Consider the following 21,794-nt stretch of genomic DNA (forward strand, 5'->3'; position numbering starts at 1 on the left):
ATAGCGGCTCAGAAAGAAAGAGAAAGAAGGGGGTCTTGTTATCCCCTTGGGCGTGAAGTGGATTAGGCTCGGCTCTTCTTCTTCTTCTTGTACCCATTCCGAAAGAAAGAGAGCTCCAACAATGGCTGCCTGCGCCACTCACTCCTCTCTCATGCTAGCATACGCCGCTCGTTCCCAGGACCTTACCCCCCCTACTCCATCTCTTTTCTCTTTTGCCAGCTCCAGACCCAACCACTTGAGCGTCCCGCTTCTTCTCCTTGGGGGTTCCAGGGACCGCAGATGTGACAGAGCTTCCAACCGAGCTTTCCAGGTTATTGTCTCCGCCGTGGCCGCTGAGGCTGACCTCGACACGGAGGAACAGGACCTGGAGCAGACCGCCACCGCCGTCCTTGATCCGCCCAAGCCTAAGAAAGGAAAAGCCGCTTTGGTTCTCAAGAGAGATAGAGTATATATGCTTTTGCTTTCTATCTTTACCTACTTGTATCTATTCTTCAATTTGATGTTTCTCTTGTTTTACTCATTGACAGACAAGGTCTAAGAGGTTTTTGGAAATCCAAAAGCTTAGGGAAACCAAAAAGGAGTATGATGTCATCACTGCTATATCTTTGCTTAAACAAACTGCCAACACCAGGTTTGTTGAGTCTGTTGAAGCCCATTTCCGTCTCAACATCGATCCAAAGTACAATGACCAGCAGCTGCGTGCTACGGTCAGCTGCTTTCTCTTTGCTGGATATTCACTCTAACTTGTGCTGCTTCATTCCACAACATTTATTCTCTTTTTATAGGTGAGCCTGCCTAAGGGAACTGGCCAGACTGTTATAGTCGCTGTTCTTGCACAAGGTAAATTGCCCCACCATATTATATATGTTTAATTCACTGTTTGGACTTAGGACACACATTATGCTTGCGATTTCACTCAGTCAGTGCTTGTTTGGTGCGATTTTGATTGGATGGAGTTCTTGTGTATCATGTGGTTTATATTCTTCTCACCTAAATCTTTGGCTTGCACCATTTCCATGCTGAACATCCAGGTGAGAAGGTCGATGAAGCCAAAAATGCAGGGGCCGATATTGTGGGCAGTGATGATTTAATCGAACAGATTAAAGGAGGCTTCATGGAGTTTGATAAGTTGATTGCATCCCCGGATATGATGGTCAAGGTGTGTGTTTGATGGTATAATGTTCTAACATATGAAAACCTCATGCTTGGCGAATTATGTGACATGAGATACTTGTAACTCCTTATCTATTTCTAACATTCTTCAACTTGGCGCTTAGGTTGCTGGCCTGGGAAAGATTCTTGGCCCACGCGGACTCATGCCAAATCCCAAGGCTGGTACGGTCACAGCTAACATTCCCCAGGTAAGCCTACTCTGCAACATCTTTTCCTCATTCTGGTAATCATGCCTTAAAGATGCATACATCTCTCAGGCTATTGAAGAGTTCAAGAAGGGGAAAGTTGAATTCAGAGCAGACAAAACTGGAATTGTTCACATTCCCTTTGGGAAAGTTAATTTTACAGAGGAAGACCTTCTCATAAACTTCCTTGCAGCAGTGGTAGGCTGATTCTCCATTCTTATAACATATATGTGTGGGTTTAAAATGCAAAATAATGAAGAGGGCAAAGTAAATGATGAAATGCAGAAATCGGTGGAGACAAACAAGCCAAAGGGAGCAAAAGGAGTGTACTGGAAAAGCGCACACATATGCTCATCAATGGGGCCTTCCATCAAGTTGAACATAAGGGAGATGATTGACTTCAAGCCTCCTGCTGCAAACTAACCAGCAACCGCATCTGTAAATGGGGTCCTTTTGGGAGACAGGCAATGCGAGTGTAGACAGAGAGGAGAAACACCAAGTCTAGTCTGTTAGTTATATTTTCACTTCTCACTAGTTTGTATCACTATGATGGCCATTTGCTTCTTGTCGTTATTGATTTACGATTGCCTATTTAAAAAATGGCAAGGGGCTGTACATGTCAGGACGCAAAACTCGTTAATACTCTCTAAAAGAAGACCTTACATTTATCTTTAGGTTACATACGAGGAGGTTTGTGTGTACATTACATATGATTTACTACTACAAATATTACAAGGCCAGACTCTGCTTCGTCACTTCCATTTTGGTGAGAAGCCCTCTCATCTCTTCCTCCATTCTCATCTTCATTTCATAAAACTCTCTCTGCCCTCTCTCCATTGCCTCCAACTCCTCGTACCTCCTCCTCCTTCTCTCCTCTGCCTCCTCCATACTCAACTTCCCCATTCTCCGCTTGTACTCTTCCTCTATCTTCCCCTTCTTCGCTATTGCTATTCGTTTCAGCCCCTCTGCTTCTCTTCGTGCATCATCTGCCCGTCCTTGGAACATCTCTGCCTCTGCTTGCTTCATTCTCACAATGCTCTCTAGCTCTTCGAAACGAGGTTCCTTTGGTGATTCCCTTTTCAACTCCATCTCCACTCCACATATTTCAACTTGTCTCTCTCTGTGGAACGCATCAACTACGCTCGCTGACCTTTTCAGCTGATGGTGAGGTTTATCTGAGCACACCGATCTCAGCCACGCCGTGTCCTGACTAGGGCTTCCCCTCTCATGCCTGGGTTTTGGCTGTTCGTATCTGAACGGTGCACAAGTTTCAGCAGGAGTGGACGAATCACAGTCTGCAGTCAACAAGCAAAGTATCGACTGATGATGATCAGCAATGAGTAATGACCATTTTTACAAGGAATATCTATAGCACAGATATCACAAGAATTTAACCAATATGTGTTCACATGCACACCGTGTGATCATCTATACTAACACAGATTAATAAAGCCATATTTAATACCCAGATAAAAGCTCACAATTGAAACAATTTCGCGCACCTGAAACGAAACCCAATATGCGATTGCAAGCTTCAGGAAGGCCTATCAATTTACTTTTCAAACTTGCCAGCATCGCATCAGCAGCTTGTCTCAGCTGTTTCCCTCTAGAGTCTTTGCTTGATGAAAATATCTTATTGACATACTCCAGTTCCTTGCAAAAGCGCTCAAATTTCCATTCCCTGGCAAAATTCAGAAACACTTCTTTGACAAAGCCAAACATCTCTGAGGGATGGTTACAGGCAACACAGTGGAATTGCATCTCGGTCATTCCTGGAGCACCAGAAGCATTGATCCCATTCCGGATGTAAGACTCTCTTATCCCACAATCTGTATGGCACCAGTGTAGGCACACATCACACCCAACCCAGCTACAGGTGTTGGATGCCATATCAAAATTTGAGCACACAAGACACATGCAAGCACTACAAAATCCATCCTTCCTTGAACAAACCCTGCAATCACATTCATCCACAGGTAACAGAACCCTACAAGAAAGATTTTTGCATCTCATGTTCATGTAAATCTCAGCTAAATGGGAAGACGAGATGCTGTTGTCCATCAGAAGGAAATCAGAACGCCCAGCTTTCAGTGCGACCAAGATCTCCAACTGAGCGCGATGAGATTTTGTAAGCAATTCCAGCGTTATATCAGTCCTGTTCCGCAGAGCATCTTGAAAAGCACCAAGTTGTACATTCGTATCCATGTTCAGCATCATCTGCCGGATGTTTTCCTTCAGGCTAGTTATGTATCGAGTGGGCATTTCATGAAATCTCTTGGTCATTACAGGCATCGAATCGGAGAGAATGTATCTGATGACCGTCTCAACAAAATCATGCCCACCAGCTTCCAGCCCAGTTATCCAGGAATTACTACCACTAAAAAAGTCCTTGGCTTTTTTCTTCTCAACAGTAAACTTTGAACCATTTTCAAGAGAGCCCGTTCTTGGACATGCTGATCTAACATCAACACTTTTCTGGAAACTCAATTGGTTCTCAAGTATATTTGCTGCCTTAGAGCTCCCATCGGGCAATCTAAGATGCTCTTCATCAGCTTGACCTGAAATTAAATTGCCTTTCATTGCTCGAGGTTGAACTGAACCATTTCCATTTTCCATTAGTCTTTGATAGACTGTATTCTCGTTGTACTGTGAATCATTATGAGACAGTGCCTGCCAATCTATACCCTGAAATATAGGCCGGCTATGAACTGACTGCTCATTGTCTCCAATATTGTGATTCAACGAACAGCTTGGATTATGATTAAACGAACGGGAACCAGAAAAGGACATAGACATGGTGAAGCCATCAGAATTGGTACAAAACGTGTCTGTCAAAGACCGAACACTTCCAGAACGGACTGGTGACCCCTGATTAGTATCCTGGCCACCAATAGGCAACAATACATCCGGTAGGCTAAGTGACAGATCCAGTGGCTCCAACAACAACTTCTCATCCTTGGGCTTATTGACACCTGACTGATCCGTTTTCGTTGTTCTCCTAACCGGAGAACTAGAGAACAGTTCAAACCCCCTGAGACTCGGTCCTCCGAAGTTGTCATCTTTTTCATCTTTATCCTTGTCAGTAAGACCCTCAGACTTGCTTTCAGAAAAGAGAGCATTTCCAAGTAAATGAGTAAGTGGGACATCAGAATTTTTGCCTTTATCCTCGCATTTGTGGATGGAGCTATCGGATACACTGCTTATGTATTGTGCCGGCGTTCTATTACCTAGAGCATTATCCTGAACACATTCCGGGCCTTCATCGTCCACTTTGTTGGCATCACCATCATTACCCTTCACTCCCTTAAGCTCTTCTACCTGAATCCGTTCAGGAACATCTGGATAAAGAGTTTCTTCCAACTTCACTCCATGATGGTTCTCCTTATATTCCCCATCTTTGTCACCTTTATCATCAACCGTATCTGTAATCTCATTGACACTAACAGTGGTTGTGTCATCTCTACGCTCGTGTTCAATAGCCAAAGCTGTAGAAGCATCGTTCACGTTGTTTTGAGAAACATGCATGGACTCAGTTGGAAGCTCAGGCACAATTTCCGCGTCTGCAACACTTTTCTTATCCGTCATGCTCCCAGCCGTTTCCATTTCACTATCACCACCCACATGACTGAGTTCCCTGTTACTCTCAGTGTTGGTATCAAGTTGAGCGTATTTTCCAATCTCCTGGAAGCTACCATCAATCCTTGCGTTCTTATGCTCATCAGCAGCGCAGGGAGGTAGTTTACTGTGATGTTTGATTTGATGAGCAAGCCCTGAGGCAGTCTCCGGTTGGGGCTCTGGCTCCAGCTCTCCTTCCTCCATCTCGCTACTGCTTGTACTGCTCTTACCCTGCACTTCCTCCTCGGTTTTCTTGACAACATTTCCAACACTTTTGGATTGCTCACTCCCGGAATCTTTGGACCATGTTGGAGAAGCTAGAGATTTGGATCTGGAGCGGGAATTTCTGGAATCGAGAGGTTTGAATTTGGAAAGGTCGTTAGCCGAGTCTCTGGACCAAGAAGGGGATTTGAGAGTCCTTTCCCTTTCAGCGTCCCTTAATCTCCTATCTTTCAGGTCTTCAACGCCAAAGTCATTACCAGGACCACCAAACCTCCTCCAGGAAGAGACACTAGCTTCCCTGTTGGGCCTCTCCCTCTCAGAACGAAATCCCTTTGGAAAAGCCCTCCTTGGGAAACAAGCGCTCTCAGATCGATGGTACCGGGCATCCGGCCGATGATTATCGAAGTCACGATTGGATCGCCTGCGGGAAAAAGCCCTGGAGAAGCCGGCAGCATCTTCCCCGCGGCCACGGTTGTTGTTGCCCGAGAAGGACTTGTGGAAGAAACCCCGGTGGGAGGAAGAGGCCGGGCGGTCCGAGTTGGGAGGTTCTCCGTCAACATTCTTATCATTACAGAAATCAAGGTCGTTGCTGGATCTTAGTCTCTTCATCCTTTTTAGTTGCTGAAAATTCGTAAGAAAGCTAGGGTTTTTGAGGATCGGAAATCGGAGAAAGGAAACAAAAAATAAGAAAGAAGAGAGTACCTGGAGATTGGGGCAAGATTCATGTCGGAAGAACCCTAACTTGCAGATTCAGCTGCCTTTTTTTTTGGTTTTAATACCAAGGAAGGAATCACGCAACGAGGAAGGAGGAGGAGGAGGAGGAGGAGGAGGAAGACGAAAAGGAATATCACAAGTCAAACTGAGTGGGAAAAAGCACCATTTCCCTTTGCCCTCCCTTTTCTCAGTTATTTACATCATCTGCCATCATCCCAAGACCAGAGAACGTGGGTGTTTACGTCATTTTCTTTGCTGTCTAATCTTTGACTCTTATCGCGTGTCGTCGTATCCTCTCCACTAGCAGCTGGGCTCGATAAGTGGGCCTTTCCTACTCCAACATAACTATAAAATAAGTAAAGTAAGGCCCATTTAAAAAGTAGTATTTAAAATTATTAATGCTTTGCTAGTTCCAACCAACTGTTTCATTATCTTCTCCAATCCTCCTAATGTGGTGCCTACCATCTGTTCGACCAAATGTCTCTGAGATGTTCTTCAAGTCCCCAATGCTCAAACCCACTGCTAGATTCTCCACCACTTCTTCTCCCTATCTTCCTCCTTCCTTCAGGTTTTGTGCTCTCTCTCAGGCTCAGCTTTAATTCCCACTAATTCTTTTTGGTTCCGGTCCTCACGAGATTTTTGCTCTCCAGCGTCGCCCCGATGATGGAGTGGACAGATAATCATTACCGGACGCTTGCTCGTCTCATAACAAAGCATGCTTGGCTTTACACCGAAATGATTGCCGCTGAAACTCTTGTTCACCAGCAGGCCAATTTGGTAGACTGTTTTTTTTTTTTATTAAAAAAATGTTCTTATCTTTGAATCTCGCTAGACATTCCCGTCTTCTGCACTTTTCCTCAGGACAGGTTCTTAGCATTTTCTCCCCAACAACATCCTATTGTTCTCCAACTCGGTGGTAGCAATGTGGAAAACCTTGCAAAGGCTGCTAAGCTTTCTGATGCTTACGGATACGACGAAATTAATCTCAAGTTTGTACAGTTTCTTTTTCGCCTACACCGCCTTGGGTGGACTTTCAAACTTAACTGGGTTTGTTTTGTTGACATAGCTGCGGGTGCCCCAGTCCTAAGGTAGCCGGCCATGGTTGCTTTGGTGTTAGACTCATGCTCAAACCCAAGGTCCGTTACTTAACTCCTCCTCATGATTTCAAAAAATATATTCTCTTTATTATTTTCACACTTTCTTTTAAGCTTGTTGGAGAGGCAATGTCTGCCATTGCTGCCAATACGAACGTCCCTGTTACTGTGAAATGTCGAATTGGTGTAGACGATCATGATTCGTATGATGAGCTCTGTGAGTTTTTTTTTTGGTTGCAAGGGCCTTCTGTTTTCTAAGTCTCGTATGGATTTGCCACTACGTGCTAATACTGCTTTTCCTTTACACTTAGGTGACTTTATCTACAAGGTTTCTACTCTATCACCTACCAGGCATTTCATTGTACATTCACGCAAGGCACTGCTCGGTGGGATAAGCCCTGCTGATAACCGGAGAATTCCTCCTCTAAAGTATGTTTACCTTAACTTTCCTCTTGATTACCTGTAATTGTGTATGACCTATTTGTTTCTTTAAGGTCACCTGTTTGTGGGCATAGTTCAGGTATGAGTATTTCTATGCCCTCGTGCGTGACTTCCCGGATTTGAGATTCACTATTAATGGAGGCATTACTTCTGTTTCGAAGGTGACCCATCTTGGATATGAGAGCCTAGCTTTCTTTCTGCACGACCAGGGTAAGACTGAGAAAATTTCTGTGATTGTAAGGTAAATGCTGCACTGAAGGAAGGAGCTCATGGAGTCATGGTAGGACGTGCTGCATACAACAAGTATGTGAAATTTAGCTCGATTGGTCTGAGCTCTATATCAGAGCCCTTTTCTTGATGCGCTGTCTATCCTTGACAGCCCATGGCAGATGCTAGGACATGTTGACACTGCAGTTTATGGTGTACCAAGCAGAGGCCTTACACGCCGACAGGTTCCGTGGAAATATTCAGGTTTTGAGTTGCTTTGTCTGTCAAACGTATCAATAAGCTAAGATAAAAATTCCAAAATCTGTTGGGCAGGTTCTTGAACAATATCAAGTATATGGAGACTCTGTGTTAGGAACACATGGAAACGGGAGGCCTAATGTGAGGGATTTAGTGAAGGTAGGTGTGGTTTAAAAAAGAAAGCGGTAGGTGTTGAGAAGAAAAGTAAAATACAAATCTTGTGTGTGAACTGAAGATGTTTCAAATGATTGCAGCCTCTGCTAAACCTTTTCCATTCAGAAAATGGAAATAGCTTGTGGAAGCGGAGAGCAGACGCAGCTTTCAAGGAGTGCAGGGTGTGTGATATATTCGTTGGAACATGTTATAAAGTTTGTAACTGGTGTTGAGTGTTGAATTATGTATTGTAGAGTGTTGGATCATTGCTGGAAGAAAGCTTGAGGGCGATCCCGGACTGTGTCTTAGATTCACCCATATCTGGGAGTCCAGAGAGTGGAGAAGAAGATGTGTTTGCAGATGTGCACAATGTATTGCCCCCACCCTACGAAGCAGCTGGAGAAGGAATCATCTTATGTGCTTAGTTTGTTGGTGTTGTTTATTGTCTCTGTGACTCTGTCTATTAAAAAATTGATTTTAATTGTAAATTGAACGGGGCTTTTCATTAGGTTGGTCCTGGGCTCGTATATGGGCTTATCCGTTATTTTTGTCATTATATAATTCTGGGCCCGTTGCGACGTGGCAGCGTTTCCGCCAAGGACGCGGGGTCATATTATCTATCTGTCGTCCATCTTCTTCTCTGAAATCCCCTACTCCTTGCAGTTGCAGCAAAACAAACAATCATGGCGGAGAAGCTCAGTGATGGCAGCAGCGTCGTCTCAGTCAATCCTAAACCCTCCAAGGGTTTCTCCTCTAAGCTTGTCGATCTTCTGGAGAGACTTGTTGTCAAGCTCATGCACGATGCTTCTCTCCCTCTCCACTACCTCTCCGGCAACTTCGCTCCCATCCGTGAAGAAACTCCTCCCGTGAAGGATCTCCCCGTCCATGGATTTCTTCCCGTGAACTTCTCTCATTTACTCTTTGATCCTTTCCCCGAGGGTGTTCTTATTATGATCGTCTCCTTTTTGTCGCCCAGGAATGCTTGAATGGTGAATTTGTGAGGGTTGGTCCTAATCCCAAGTTTGATGCCGTCGCTGGATATCACTGGCACGTTCTCTTCTTCTTCTTCCATTTTACAATATTCAACTATTCATCCTGGTGGCTTCCTACTTATAATATTCCATCTGCTCTCTTTTCTTCAGGTTTGATGGAGATGGGTACGTGAATCGTTTCATCTTCTTGTCCCCCTTCATATCCCCTGTATACGGAGAAAGCGATTTATATGTTTCATCTTATGGTCTTCCTCTTCATGTCTCATAACTTTGCAGGATGATACATGGGGTACGCATCAAAGATGGGAAAGCTACTTATGTTTCTCGATATGTTAAGACATCACGTCTTAAGCAGGAAGAGTTTTTCGGAGCTGCCAAATTCATGAAGGTGCGCTATTATATTAAAGAGTGAGTTCATCTTCTGCTTTCTGGAATTGTGGGGGAAATCATTTGTGCTGATTTTGCAGATTGGGGACCTTAAAGGGTTTTTCGGATTGCTTATGGTCAATGTGCAACTGCTGAGAACGAAACTCAAAATATTGGACAACACTTATGGAAATGGAACTGGTTTCCTACTTCATCTACTTTTGTATTCATCCTTTCTATTTTCTCTACTTGTATCTTAAAATCGCACTCTCTTTTTCCATGCACCAGCTAATACAGCACTCATATATCACCATGGAAAACTTCTAGCATTACAGGAGGCAGATAAGCCGTGTAAGCCTCCTATATGACCTCTTCGTTTTTCTTTTTGTTGTACATTGGTCCAAAGTGAGCAAATATTTGAACCTGATCTATCTAGAAACCGAATCTTCTGTTATGTTGGCAGTGTTTCTCTTCACCCACGTCCTTGTTTCAAATTTTGATTTATAAGATATGCAAGGTGGGAAGAGTTATGTTTCGTTTCTTTAAAGTCAAAGCCACTCTCTTTTGGTCTGTAGATGTCATCAAAGTTTTGGAAGATGGAGACCTGCAAACTCTTGGCATGATAGATTATGACAAGAGATTGACCCACTCCTTCACTGCTCACCCTAAAGTTGACCCGGTTACGGGTAAGTCTTCACTTTTCCCTCGAAAAACAAGTTACTATTTCTGTTGACATGATAAACTGTCATGGGCTCTCTCTGTAGGCGAAATGTTTACATTCGGCTATTCGCATACGCCACCTTATCTCACATACAGAGTGATCTCGAAAGATGGCATTATGCATGACCCAGTTCCAATTACTATATCAGAGCCTATCATGATGCATGATTTTGCTATTACTGAGACTTATGTAATCTTCATGGATCTTCCTATGCACTTCAGGCCAAAGGTATGTTACACAAGATTGTCTTGCCTCCCATATACTTTTCTTGAAATGGTGTAGGAGTATAAAGAAAATAAGGTTGCGTGTTTTGAATTTCCTTTGAGAATCATAGAAATTGCCTCCCCTATACATTCACGATTTTTTGTAATTGATTCCAAGGAAATGGTGAAAGAGAAGAAAATGATATACTCATTTGATCCCACAAAAAAGGCTCGTTTTGGTGTTCTTCCACGCTATGCCAAGGATGAACTCATGATTAGATGGTTTGAGCTTCCCAACTGCTTTATTTTCCACAACGGTGTGTGCTTTTTAATGTCTGTTGAAGTTTTAATATCATCACATTTTATATTCTACATATACCAATCAAACATCTGTGAATGACTTCATATATTCAGCCAATGCTTGGGAAGAAGAGGATGAAGTTGTCCTCATCACTTGTCGTCTTGAGAATCCAGATCTTGACATGGTCAGTGGGAAAGTGAAAGAAAAACTCGAAAATTTTGGCAATGAACTGTAAGAATCCCTGACCTGTTACATCTGTCCTGCTCTCTCATAACTGTAAGCCCTTCTCAACTATTGCTTGTGCAGGTACGAAATGAAGTTCAACATGAAAACGGGTTCAGCTTCTCAAAAAAAACTATCGGCATCTGCGGTTGATTTCCCCAGAATCAACGAGTGCTACACCGGAAAGTAAGAGTTCACCCTTGTCCTTTGTGTTGATATGCATTGTGTCTCCAGCAAGGAAACCTCATCATGCCTAACGTTTTTTTTTTTCGTTTGTTTGGTGCGTTTTTAGGAAACAGAGATATGTATATGGAACAATTCTGGACAGTATCGCAAAGGTTACCGGAATTATCAAGTTTGATCTGCATGCAGAAGCAGAGACAGGGAAAAGAATGCTGGAAGTAGGAGGCAATATCAAAGGAATATATGACCTGGGACAAGGCAGATATGGTTCAGAGGCTATTTATGTCCCGCGTGAGGCAGCAGAAGAAGACGACGGTTACTTGATATTCTTTGTTCATGATGAAAACACAGGGTAAGCTCTCCTGCTAGTTCCTTATCAGTCATCACTTGTAGCTTTTGTTTCCGGCTGCTAAAATAATATGATGGTTGAAAATGGACAGGAAATCATGCGTGCATGTGATAGACGCAAAAACAATGTCGGCTGAACCTGTGGCAGTGGTGGAGCTGCCGCACAGGGTCCCATATGGCTTCCATGCCTTGTTTGTTACAGAGGTACGAAACTCTACATCCAAATATTTCTTCTTTACAAGCGATGCATCTCTAACCACCAGTGGGTCTGGTACTCACAGGAACAACTCCAGGAACAAACTCTTATATAAGCCAAGCTGTGTGCATACACATATAATACTTCAGAGTCAGAGATGTGGAAGTAAGGGCAAAACCGGGAAACTGGGTGATACTGATATTTACTATTACACAGATTATGGCATTATTCTACTGCCTCGTTTCTCTTTACACATAATTACATTTCATCCCCCAATATCAACAAGGTTTCTACTTTCCGTGGCCCTTTGTTCTTTACAATCTCTAGATGAATTGCAGCATCTCCACTCTCCATGTTTAATTAAATGAGTAGGATCTATCTTCTTACTACGTCGAGAAGGATCAAATGAGTACAAGTAGAGGAGGGGTGGGTAGAAACTTAATAGATGGACATGTGCACCGTCACCATATATGGTTTCAGCTTTTAATTGTCTTAGCATTTGGTATACAATACGAGTGAAGGTTAAACTTAAAACTCACACAAGCGAAAATGGAACTAGAAGAAAAATTACATGTACAGAGAAGGACTGAACATGAGAGAGTATAGTGTGGACATATTTTTTTTAGACTATTTTTTGGGTTTTCAATACACTAAAACAATTACTTGATGAGCCTCAATATAAAAAGCCAAAAAGAAAAAAAGAGGAGCCCCTTCTGCCGATCAATGGATGCTGGGCTCTCCAAAGACCTCGCTGTTGCACACCGGGCAAACCTGGGTTCCATATGCATAGAGAAGTTTCAGTTGAACTGAGGATGTAAAACCATATCTATAAGGTCAAATAACAAATACCTTGTTGATGCTTAGCCATTTGGAAATGCATTCAGAATGATACACATGCTTGCACGGCAGATTCATTTGCCTATCCCCTATCTTGTACTTGAGCTGGCATATTACACACCTGCTCATCACACGCACACTTATCACGTTATCAGTATAAACCTGTGACCAACATTATTATAAGCTTGCTCTTTACCTTTCCCCAGCTCTTTTCCTGGAGAAGATGCTCCCAAACTTATACTTTCTAGTGGGGAGCGTTTCTATGAGTTCCTGAGACAACCCCCGGCTTTCTGTTCCTACTGCTTCCCCCAGCTCTACTAATTCCTGATCCACAAACCAAACAACTTATATGTTGTCCCGCATCTAGATGTGAATCCACTGCCTCTCTTGACCATCTTCGTCAATTTTTATTTTATTTATTAAAAAAACGAACCCCCACAAGGAAACTGAAACGAACCTCATAGGTCATTGTATCAGGATCAATATCATCTTGCCAGGATACCTGTGGCAACATGGCATTAACGAGCATATAGAATTCATATCAGTGTTTAGATCACATCCTGCACGAATACACCCACTAGCTTCACAAAGATGGGCAAGAGTTAACTAGTTGACACAGATTCAAAAACCGTTTAAATCATGTGTACATACCTGAGGACTGTCGGGATCATGCTCATTTGTAATGCCTGTAAACACAGACAAATTATTAGCTTAGAAAAGAAAATGATCAAGTAAAAAGAATCGGTAGAAATAACTAACATTCTTCGGCTTCAGAGTGCTCATCTGTGTCCCCGATTTGGACAGAACGTGTAACTGTGATTTCAGGATCATCAACAACGTTCACCATGGGATGGTAGTCCCAATTTGTTCTCCCTATGGACATCCTCGATAAATGATCGTTCATGTCATAAGAACCATAGAAAGAAGCATTATCTGATCCTGAAAACCCAAACTTGTATGCATTTGAATTCATGGTCCAGTACAGATTGTCCTGAGAATAGGCAAAGAAGGAACGTCATAAGAGCATACACAATTGTAAACATTTGACAACGGATGGGACATAAAACTTATTTAGGAAAACAAAAGCAAGTACCTGAGGATGCATAGTTCCGGAATGAGCATAGGTTAGAGGCCCCTGAGACGCACCACCATAGAAATCGATGTAACTGCCAGTAGCAGCATAAGGGAAACCCGTCTCCGTGTAATGAGCATCTTCCACTGGTCTATCTCCATTCATTTCAGCTACTGCAATTGAGAAGAAGAAGAAGACTGTGAGATATATTTAGAGGATTTGAAACAAAAGAAAGAAGATTTGAAACAAAAGAGTAGGCATTGGAGGGTGAGCAATGCCAGAGAAATGAAATGCCTTACAAAATACGAATGACCCTAGCAACTAGGCAACTGCAGTGCAGACATATATATACTTATCCAGAGGGGAAAAAGGAACAAAACAAATTTCTAGATTTGCATAAACAAAATACAAGTCCAGAGGCAGAAGTAGGAATATGCAGAAAGTGGCTTAGGGTCAGGTGTGAACTAAAGCATACAAAAAAAAGAGGAAAGGAATTGAAAGACGAGGAAGGAGGCATACATACATTCGAAGAGAGTTAGAGCGGCAAGTGGCAATTGGAGACGGCAGGGGGGAATCTCGAATGATATATCTTCCTGCACGGCAAAACAAATTAAGAAGAAAGAAAAAATAAAAAAAAAGAGAGAGGATGAAATTAGAGCAGAAAGAGACTTACTTGAGAGATTAGTGGAAGAAGGAGGAGGAGGACAAGGGCATTTCGACCAAATTCATAGGACAACGAAATAGGTGAAGCGGAGGGCACTGTAGACGAGAGACGGAGGAGCAGAAGGAGAGTGAGAGAGAGAGATAGAGAAAAAAAAAAAAAAAAAGAGAAAGAGAGAGGAAAGTGTGGAAGGAGACAAAACGACGTCGAAGGAAGGGAAGAGAAGGGGGAAGAGAAAAAGCCGTTGAAGAAGCCGGCAAAAAGATATGTGGTTCAGTGTGGGGAGACGCACCCACCCCCAGATGTCATCTCAACCCTACATCTGTCTTCAAGTCCCGTGCTCAGACCCAGAGACAAAGATTTGCTTCTTTATAGTATTATTACAAAAAAAAAAAGGGAATGAGAGAGTATTTGTTCTTCATTGATGGATCAAATATTTAAAACATAAAGTACAGCTCTCGGCCTTGAGATTATCAAAACCACAACTTGCTTGCTGTTTTCCCACAAAAGGAAACCTCCCTAGTCCCTTCCATGCTTTTCTTTTTATTACTAGCTACTAGTTGTATTTTTATTCACGGTTTAATTAGTATAGCTGTGCTAGTATAAACAGTATGCTTGGATCCATGGATAAAAAGAGAAAAGAAACGAAGGTAACTTATTATTAGAAAAGACAATGTCCTTGCTTGTCTTGTCTAGTCTGTTGTCGTATGTAGGGGCAATTGAAACTCCAATGAATAGTACTACTAGTAAATAACACCCCGATCCACTACTAACATAAAAGCAAGAAGGCACCTTTTACGTGTAGATGCCGGGAAAGTTGCAGACAAGCAAATACAAAAAAATAAACCAAACACATTTGGTTGGTTTCTCTATGTTCAAGGCATTATTTGCTATATGGCTATATCCTTATATATTTATACCTATATTAAAATTGATGATAAAGGATCACAAACAAACTCCAATTTATGTATTCTCTCAATTTAAATACATTCCGACAAGGAAAGATAACATTGAACATTGAAGGAGGAGTTTCAAGAAGAAGAGACAGTCTTGAAGGAGTCGCGAAGGTGGGTTAATGTATCGTGGTCGCGGTTCCACTCGGGCGCAGGGGCGTTTACGAAATGGGCGTAGAGCTTGTTCTTGGCGCAAGTGACTGTGATCAGGCTGTGCTTTCCAACTCCATCGATCTCGTACAGATAGTAGACCTGCCCTGTCTCGTCCTTTCTCTCCTCCGACACCACTTTGTCGGCGCCGGCTATCAAATCCTGCAGCTCCACGTCCGACAAGGCAAGGTTGTTCAGAATCACATCCCTCGGCGCCAGCTGTCTGAATCCCGCCAGGAATGTCAGGTACTCCTTCTCCGTCTTCTTCTTGGGGTTGTAGAATTCGCTGTCTGTTCCGTTTGTCCCCTTCTCCACCTTCGACACCAGCCTCTCCTTCCACCCTTCCGGCACATCGTACACGTACTCCGCCGATGCCTTCCTGTCCGAATTCCCACCGTATCCCCCGTAGTTCGCCGCGCTTGCTGCCGTCCCGTAGTAAATTTTGTACGTTTGGTTCCCCCCGCCAGCCGCCGGCAGCACCGGAACCATAGTCAGCACGGAAGTCGCGGCCAATGTGGCGGCCAGGGGGGTGCCTAGACGTGATGCTATCGCCTTTGGGGCGATCGGCGTTCTGGTGGCGGAGATAACGGGAGATGCCAAGAAGATTTTCGTGGCCATTATACTCTCTAGTCTCTATGGATAACGTTTCCCATCTCAAAGCCTCACTATCTGTCTTATTTAATAACAACCCTCCAGCGAGTTATGCTTTTTACTGACTAATTAAAATCTTCGGATAAGCCCCAAACTTTATCATATTTGCATGTACACCCCCGGATTCCCAATAAGCTGGTGCGACGACTCTCAGCCGCGAAACCCTAAACATTCATCTTTTTTTATTCCCAGGAGAGATATTCATTCATAATCAGTATCAGCCCCCCGATTCCTTCTCTCGATCGCCGATGTCGAAAAGGTGCGTGCTTTACCCATTTCATTTTGGTTTGTCTTCTCTCTTCTTCATAGGCTGATGACTTCTTTGTCTGAAAGCTTGCAACGTTTTTGTTTTCATTGCAAATTGATACATGTTTTTAGAATGATCCGTCTCTTCATTAAAAAGAATCGATTCAATACATTTCTTATGTACCCATAGGGTTCAATGCGTACCAATGAAGATAATCTCAGGGTGTGGGCTCTTAATAATTTCTTCCCCTTAAAAAACGTATTCATCTACGTGGTTTAGACTGAGTAATTTGTCATGAATTCGCCATCTGGGAAAGATCTTATCACTGTTTTTCGTATATCTAAGCGTGTGATAATTTTCAGTCAAGAGTCTGTGAATAGTTTCATCTTCTGTATGCTAAATATCATTCCTTGTTCATTGATGCTCTTTTTGTCTCTCCCAACAGTTTGTTCTTCTCACTTTTTTTTTTGTTGTTGTTGTTTTGTTTCCTCTTAGAATCCTTTGTAAATTCTTTGCTCACGGTGCATGCTTGAAAGGGGAGCACTGTGAATTTTCGCATGACTGGAAGGATCCTACAAATAATGTAAGCTTTAACTCTGTCTTGCCTATGTATAGGGGAACCAGCTTTCATCAACTTGAAATTCCTTTGTATTGTTAATGTTCTCTAATAAACGACAATCCTATCACAGATTTGCACCTACTACCAGAGAGGAATCTGCTCTTATGGAAGTCGATGCAGGTACGAACATGTCAAAGCTTCTCGGCCCCATCCATCGGCTTCATCTTCGTCCCCTGTGCCTCTGTCATCTCCTGCTTCAGCTTCCAATCCTCTTGCCCGTGTTTTTCTTCCTGGTGTATCTGAAAGAGATTTGAGCCCAGTTCCCTCTTCATGTTTAAAACCAACGTGGAATTTGGATTCTTTTCACCAGGATTCCTTAGACTCCTTAGACGAGGTCAACACTTTTAACCCCGGTACAGTCAAACCTGAAGAACAACCCATTTGCTCATTTGCTGCAGCTGGTGATTGCCCACGTGGGGATGAATGCCCTCACATCCATGGAAATATTTGCCCAACTTGTGGGAAATGTTGCTTGCATCCTTTCAGACCCGAGGAGAGAGAGGAGCACAAGAAAGTATGTGAAAAAAAGCAGAAGCAGCTTGAAGCATTAAAAATTAGTCAAGAGATCGAGTGTTGTGTCTGTTTGGAACGTGTATTGTCTAAGGCAACTCCAGCTGAACGGAAGTTCGGGTTACTCACTGAATGTGATCATGCTTTCTGCATAGCATGTATCAGGAATTGGCGGAGCAGTTCTCCTTCCACTGGGATGGATGTCAATAGCACACTACGGGCTTGCCCCATATGCCGCAAGTTATCTTATTTTGTTGTTCCTAGTGTGATCTGGTTTTCAGCTCCAGAAGAGAAAAAAGAAATTATGGATAACTACAGGGAAAAGCTCAGGTAAAATTACATGCTTTATGAACATGCCTAAGTTAATTAACTGTGGACAAGGTTTTTCATTCTGGTGGTTTTATTGCTGTCTTTGTGTTCACAATACTTGATTGGCTAGCAAAGCAAGAAAAATCTGTATGCTTATAAGTCAGTTTTATGCTCTCTGTTTACCAGGTCAATCGATTGTAAACACTTCAGTTTTGGAGATGGGAATTGTCCGTTCGGGACAAGTTGCTTCTACAAGGTAATTTTATGCATTTAGGGTTGAAACTCTAATTAAATCAAGCATGCCTGAATGATGTTAAATAATATGCGTACCTGTTTTTTACTGAATAGTGATAGGCAATCCTTTTTTAGTCGGGGGTGTATTTAAAACCATGGCTGAGTGGATTAGTTTTGGTTCATAGTATCTTTGCGGTGCCATTGGTTGAAATGAGTTCAGAGACGTAATTGTTTAAGTAGACATTTGGCACCGCTGTTCAAAATTACGTTGAAATCAGGTTTCATTGTTTGTATTTACTGCCTTGATTTCATACATGAGTATTTTCCGGTATCTGTTTGAAAGCAATTTAGAATCACCATAATTGACGCCCTCTTGAAACTCTAATTATATAATCCATACTTGAGATCCCGTCAAATATTATACCTTGCTGTCTCTTACTGATAGGCAAACCTTGCTGTTTTACATTTCCTTTTGTATTGTCTGGGCTTACCTCCCTATACTACTTATTGCCAGATGTTCCAAATCTTGGAAATTTAAAATGTTTGCTGATAACCGTAGCGTTGAAGCTTTATAATTATCCAAGAGTCTTGGCAATTAGTTTACATAGAGATTTCGGCTAAGATTTTATGTCTCCATAGAAGGAAGCGTTGGAAATTCATTGATGTGATATAGCATCAATGGTTACTGATATACCGTAGGCCTGAGATAAAATAATGTGATGAGTTTTCTGCATTGAGGGAGGGTGGGTTTGCAGAATTTTCTACTAAGTCCTTAGAAAGCTTGATTAGTCCTTAATGGATGTTGTTGTGTTCCAGCACACAGTGAAGCCAGGTTCATATGCATGGAAATACCACAGGCTACCTCCGAGGCGTTCTCGTCCCTCTGGAACTAACTTCTCAGACGTGGATACACTTGTAAATATGATCGGGAATATAATTTCAGAAGGCGAATATGGTCCTATTGGGTTTGAAGATACGGACGATGATGAACTGACTACAACGGATATGATGATGTTACTGATGCACATGGATATAGAATCTGAGGACTCGTCCAATGAGGATAGCTATTAGCTACTCATATCAAAGTTAGTTAACTAAAGCGAGAGTCTTAGGTTATATAGCTATAATATGGTGTTGGGAGGTTGTGGTAGTTTTTGTCTTTTGGGTGAAGTATAATTTGACTATTTTCCTCTTGGAATGTATATTTGATGGTGTTATGCACCTCTAAAATTCAAAGGGGGGTTGTGGGTGTGATTGCAGCATGCGTATCATGATGGTCGTTTGGAGGAAGTAGTTTTGCGGCATCTGGATGCAGAAGATGGGCAGACTGTGATAGCAAAAGATATAAGGTATTGGTGCCTTCAACTTGTACCACCAGTCTCTTGTTTCAATTGATTTCAGCTTACCTCTGGATGGTTATTCGTTTTTATAGGTTGTCTGACTTCCTTGAGAGCATGCACATATGAACAGAGTCTCTTGGTACAATAAGGGAGAAGGCGAAGATTTGTGATAACATCTTTTTTTTGTTTCTCTTCCTGTGTGTTTCCCATTCATTGTAACGATTTGATTTGAGTTGGAAGATTATATCTTGGACCCCAATGCATTATGATGACTTGCGGTAAGAGGGGATCATTTTTATTAATTTTGTCTTTCTAACAAATATCACTACTTCCTGCATATCAGGGCCCATGAGCGATACTGATGTGGGGCTAAAATATTTGTCAAAATCCTTTAGCTTGTTTCGCTGTCCTTCTGTTACCAACTGGAGATACCGTTCACCTATCTGATAGCTGCTTACTTCTTTTTCGACAAGTAAATTGGCTGGCAAAGTGGTTTTGATTACCGAGCTGAGCTTCTGATTGCAGCAATTTCCTCGTATAAAGTACAGACTCTTGACTTTAGTACTAAGGTCTATAATAGTTGCTAGGAAGCTAAGGCAAGGACTTCTGGAATAAAAAAAGCTCTAATTCTAAATCTCGGAATTTAAAAACTTTGGAATCCGCGTGTTGCCTGCATATCAATGCTTACCAACCCCCAATGGCTATGCCTCTACATCTCCGTCTTCCTTTTTGCTATCATCCAATATATCACGCAAAGATATCCTCTGTCAACAATGGTTCTTCACCATTCACACAACCTTCAGGTGCACACTCGATTTGCTCATAGTTAAGTTGTCTGGACGCTTCATACAGAGCAATCCCTACACTCACCGAAAGATTCAGACATCTCACATACGTTTCTACCATCGGAATACGTAGGGTCCCCCCTCCATATGGTTCGTGTTTGCAGTCTGACAGCGCTTCAGGAGGTAGACCGCATGTCTCTGACCCGAACAAGAGGTAATCGCCTGGTCGGTAAGAGAAATCCTGCATCAAGTTGTGACCATTTTTTTCAGCTACCCAATTGCTAGTGATTGTTGCTATTTCTGGTTGGTAAACAACCAGAGGTGGATGGAAAACAGAGGTCGAAGGAGAGGCAACTTACTGAATGTATCCTTGTTCCTCTTTTTGTGAAAGCTATCATCCGTTTTTCTCCCTCCTAAACCAAAGAAAGAAATATATGTCAAGTCAGACACCACACATATGGACTTGAGCTACTAAAAAATATATAGGAGAAGTGGTAAACCTGTTGCCTGAAATATTCTTGAAACTCAGCCCATGAGCTATGCGCTCTGACAACCACAAAGCTATGCTTTAAGTTAAGAAGAAGAACAGCTAATGAAAGGGCATCGATCTTACAGCATCTAACATTAAAATAACAGATGAGATGCTCTCATGCTCATGCAAGGGACCAACAACACAAAAAACAGTAGGGATCTATACCAGTAAACTCTCTTTTCTCATGAAACCGAAAAAAATTCTTATTTATTAGACAAATAAAGTCGGATACGGCCAATAATCCAAACCAGCTCGCTTTACTCTGGCGTCATCAACTTGAAAACCTAATGGCTGAAGCAGGAACAGATGACGATCAAATCATGAGCACTGGAAATAACCAACAAGTCAGTGTTTGCTTGATCCAAAGGGCATACTTTACCCCAACTAAATGCAGCCCAACAGCTGAGGCCGCACATGTTCTTGCAATGCAACCTGTATTCCCAGGAATCTGTCAAGGAGAGTATAAGTTTAGATCCTGATATGGACCAAGATGTACTGGGGAAAAATCAAACTATGAAGACCAAAGCAGATAGAACCTGAGGAGGTTCAGATATGTAGCAAGTGAGAGTGCAAACCTGGGGAGAGACCAAAACTACTTGAAGCAGCTTACTCCTCGCATCTTCCTTGACTCCTTCTCCCGCCCCTCGCGGCAGAGGATTTCCCTTATCTGACTCGCCTACACCAACCAACTCGGAAAGATTACAAGTCAAATAGAAGAGAGAGATTGAGAGAGAGAGAGAGAGCGTGAGAGTTACACAGAGGAGAGTGAATCTTGGAAGAGAACGAGGTGATGGAGAGAGATAGCTTGCGCTTGAGATGAGTTAAGCTAAGGGAGGGAAAAAGACGGCCACTTGACGGCAGACGAAACGTCCTTGAAGCTATGACGCTCAGACTGCTCCGACCGCAACTCTCCATCTCCTCGCCTCCCTTCTCCGCCGCAGATTCCAGGACGTCTAATAAGATATAAAGAATTGGGCCGCAAACTTTTAGGCCCATTCAATACTCTTTTATTTGGCATAGTACTTTGAAACCAAGGTACTAGGACAAATAAACCGAACCGAATGTATTGAATATACCGAATTAAAACCGAAGAAAAAAACCCGAACTGAACCTAAAATTTGAAAACAACTGAATGGATACTAAATTCAATAACCGAAAGAACCGTAACTGAATTGATACCTAACCGACATATTTCGGGTAATTGAAATATCTTAAATACAATTATATTTTCAAAGGTATTAATTATTTATAAACCAAATAATCAAAAATACTAGTTATTTATAGACCAAATAATCAAAAT

General features: G+C 42.4%; 8 protein-coding genes across 13 annotated transcripts; 4 read left to right on the forward strand and 4 right to left on the reverse strand.

Moving 5' to 3' along the window:
• Nucleotides 1-55: 55 nt before the first annotated feature.
• Nucleotides 56-2,037, forward strand: LOC9314588 (50S ribosomal protein L1, chloroplastic). 2 transcript variants are annotated; one of them, XM_002876679.2, is made up of 7 exons: nucleotides 59-445; nucleotides 528-707; nucleotides 786-840; nucleotides 1,032-1,159; nucleotides 1,278-1,361; nucleotides 1,431-1,556; nucleotides 1,644-2,037. In XM_002876679.2, the coding sequence occupies exons 1-7, from the start codon at nucleotides 122-124 to the stop codon at nucleotides 1,779-1,781; spliced, it is 1,035 nt and encodes a 344-aa protein (XP_002876725.1). In that variant the 5' UTR covers nucleotides 59-121; the 3' UTR covers nucleotides 1,782-2,037. The 2 variants fall into 2 exon arrangements, with proteins under 2 accessions (XP_020881769.1, XP_002876725.1); XM_021026110.1 differs by lacking the exon at nucleotides 1,644-2,037 and having other exon boundaries at nucleotides 56-445; nucleotides 1,441-1,539.
• On the reverse strand, nucleotides 1,976-6,221 carry LOC9312794 (protein OBERON 4). 2 transcript variants are annotated; one of them, XM_021026101.1, is made up of 3 exons: nucleotides 5,898-6,221; nucleotides 2,861-5,816; nucleotides 1,978-2,653 (listed from the first exon to the last, which is right to left on the reverse strand). In XM_021026101.1, the coding sequence occupies exons 2-3, from the start codon at nucleotides 5,802-5,804 to the stop codon at nucleotides 2,088-2,090; spliced, it is 3,510 nt and encodes a 1,169-aa protein (XP_020881760.1). In that variant the 5' UTR covers nucleotides 5,805-5,816; nucleotides 5,898-6,221; the 3' UTR covers nucleotides 1,978-2,087. The 2 variants fall into 2 exon arrangements, with proteins under 2 accessions (XP_002878520.1, XP_020881760.1); XM_002878474.2 differs by lacking the exon at nucleotides 5,898-6,221 and having other exon boundaries at nucleotides 1,976-2,653; nucleotides 2,861-5,891.
• A 59-nt stretch (nucleotides 6,222-6,280) lies between these two features.
• On the forward strand, nucleotides 6,281-8,570 carry LOC9314589 (tRNA-dihydrouridine(20/20a) synthase). 2 transcript variants are annotated; one of them, XM_021026106.1, is made up of 12 exons: nucleotides 6,281-6,477; nucleotides 6,560-6,686; nucleotides 6,771-6,898; nucleotides 6,976-7,045; nucleotides 7,118-7,220; nucleotides 7,315-7,432; nucleotides 7,524-7,605; nucleotides 7,686-7,747; nucleotides 7,824-7,896; nucleotides 7,985-8,068; nucleotides 8,164-8,244; nucleotides 8,317-8,570. In XM_021026106.1, exons 1-12 carry the CDS (start codon nucleotides 6,359-6,361, stop codon nucleotides 8,485-8,487), a joined length of 1,218 nt encoding a protein of 405 aa, XP_020881765.1. In that variant the 5' UTR covers nucleotides 6,281-6,358; the 3' UTR covers nucleotides 8,488-8,570. The 2 variants fall into 2 exon arrangements, with proteins under 2 accessions (XP_020881765.1, XP_020881766.1); XM_021026107.1 differs by having other exon boundaries at nucleotides 6,387-6,477; nucleotides 6,586-6,686.
• Nucleotides 8,571-8,631: 61 nt separating this feature from the next.
• On the forward strand, nucleotides 8,632-11,896 carry LOC9312795 (carotenoid 9,10(9',10')-cleavage dioxygenase 1). Its single transcript, XM_021026103.1, has 14 exons — nucleotides 8,632-8,961; nucleotides 9,039-9,109; nucleotides 9,205-9,219; nucleotides 9,331-9,442; nucleotides 9,522-9,621; nucleotides 9,709-9,771; nucleotides 9,996-10,106; nucleotides 10,185-10,369; nucleotides 10,523-10,661; nucleotides 10,759-10,876; nucleotides 10,952-11,053; nucleotides 11,160-11,402; nucleotides 11,491-11,602; nucleotides 11,680-11,896. The coding sequence occupies exons 1-14, from the start codon at nucleotides 8,746-8,748 to the stop codon at nucleotides 11,707-11,709; spliced, it is 1,617 nt and encodes a 538-aa protein (XP_020881762.1). The 5' UTR covers nucleotides 8,632-8,745; the 3' UTR covers nucleotides 11,710-11,896.
• A 179-nt stretch (nucleotides 11,897-12,075) lies between these two features.
• LOC9312796 (E3 ubiquitin ligase BIG BROTHER) lies at nucleotides 12,076-14,651 on the reverse strand. Its single transcript, XM_002878475.2, has 9 exons — nucleotides 14,177-14,651; nucleotides 14,027-14,096; nucleotides 13,525-13,676; nucleotides 13,191-13,422; nucleotides 13,083-13,117; nucleotides 12,889-12,933; nucleotides 12,628-12,755; nucleotides 12,444-12,552; nucleotides 12,076-12,365 (listed from the first exon to the last, which is right to left on the reverse strand). Exons 3-9 carry the CDS (start codon nucleotides 13,666-13,668, stop codon nucleotides 12,315-12,317), a joined length of 744 nt encoding a protein of 247 aa, XP_002878521.1. The 5' UTR covers nucleotides 13,669-13,676; nucleotides 14,027-14,096; nucleotides 14,177-14,651; the 3' UTR covers nucleotides 12,076-12,314.
• Nucleotides 14,652-15,075: 424 nt separating this feature from the next.
• Nucleotides 15,076-15,921, reverse strand: LOC9314590 (thylakoid lumenal 19 kDa protein, chloroplastic). Its single transcript, XM_002878476.2, has one exon. The coding sequence runs from the start codon at nucleotides 15,883-15,885 to the stop codon at nucleotides 15,196-15,198; it is 690 nt and encodes a 229-aa protein (XP_002878522.1). The 5' UTR covers nucleotides 15,886-15,921; the 3' UTR covers nucleotides 15,076-15,195.
• Nucleotides 15,916-19,497, forward strand: LOC9314591 (putative RING-type E3 ubiquitin transferase C3H69). 3 transcript variants are annotated; one of them, XM_002876682.2, is made up of 6 exons: nucleotides 15,916-16,177; nucleotides 16,661-16,748; nucleotides 16,855-17,624; nucleotides 17,790-17,859; nucleotides 19,098-19,186; nucleotides 19,270-19,497. In XM_002876682.2, the coding sequence occupies exons 1-6, from the start codon at nucleotides 16,167-16,169 to the stop codon at nucleotides 19,301-19,303; spliced, it is 1,062 nt and encodes a 353-aa protein (XP_002876728.1). In that variant the 5' UTR covers nucleotides 15,916-16,166; the 3' UTR covers nucleotides 19,304-19,497. The 3 variants fall into 3 exon arrangements, with proteins under 3 accessions (XP_002876728.1, XP_020881768.1, XP_020881767.1); XM_021026109.1 differs by lacking the exon at nucleotides 19,270-19,497 and adding an exon at nucleotides 18,654-18,922 and having other exon boundaries at nucleotides 19,098-19,188; XM_021026108.1 differs by lacking the exons at nucleotides 19,098-19,186; nucleotides 19,270-19,497 and adding an exon at nucleotides 18,654-19,091.
• A 157-nt stretch (nucleotides 19,498-19,654) lies between these two features.
• On the reverse strand, nucleotides 19,655-21,441 carry LOC9312797 (putative tRNA (cytidine(34)-2'-O)-methyltransferase). Its single transcript, XM_002878477.2, has 7 exons — nucleotides 21,250-21,441; nucleotides 21,070-21,170; nucleotides 20,874-20,942; nucleotides 20,727-20,785; nucleotides 20,463-20,523; nucleotides 20,322-20,375; nucleotides 19,655-20,203 (listed from the first exon to the last, which is right to left on the reverse strand). The coding sequence occupies exons 1-7, from the start codon at nucleotides 21,407-21,409 to the stop codon at nucleotides 19,925-19,927; spliced, it is 783 nt and encodes a 260-aa protein (XP_002878523.1). The 5' UTR covers nucleotides 21,410-21,441; the 3' UTR covers nucleotides 19,655-19,924.
• Between the last annotated feature and the right edge of the window lie 353 nt (nucleotides 21,442-21,794).

Source organism: Arabidopsis lyrata, assembly GCF_000004255.2.
Source record: "Arabidopsis lyrata subsp. lyrata unplaced genomic scaffold ARALYscaffold_5, whole genome shotgun sequence".
Lineage (NCBI taxonomy): Eukaryota > Viridiplantae > Streptophyta > Magnoliopsida > Brassicales > Brassicaceae > Arabidopsis > Arabidopsis lyrata.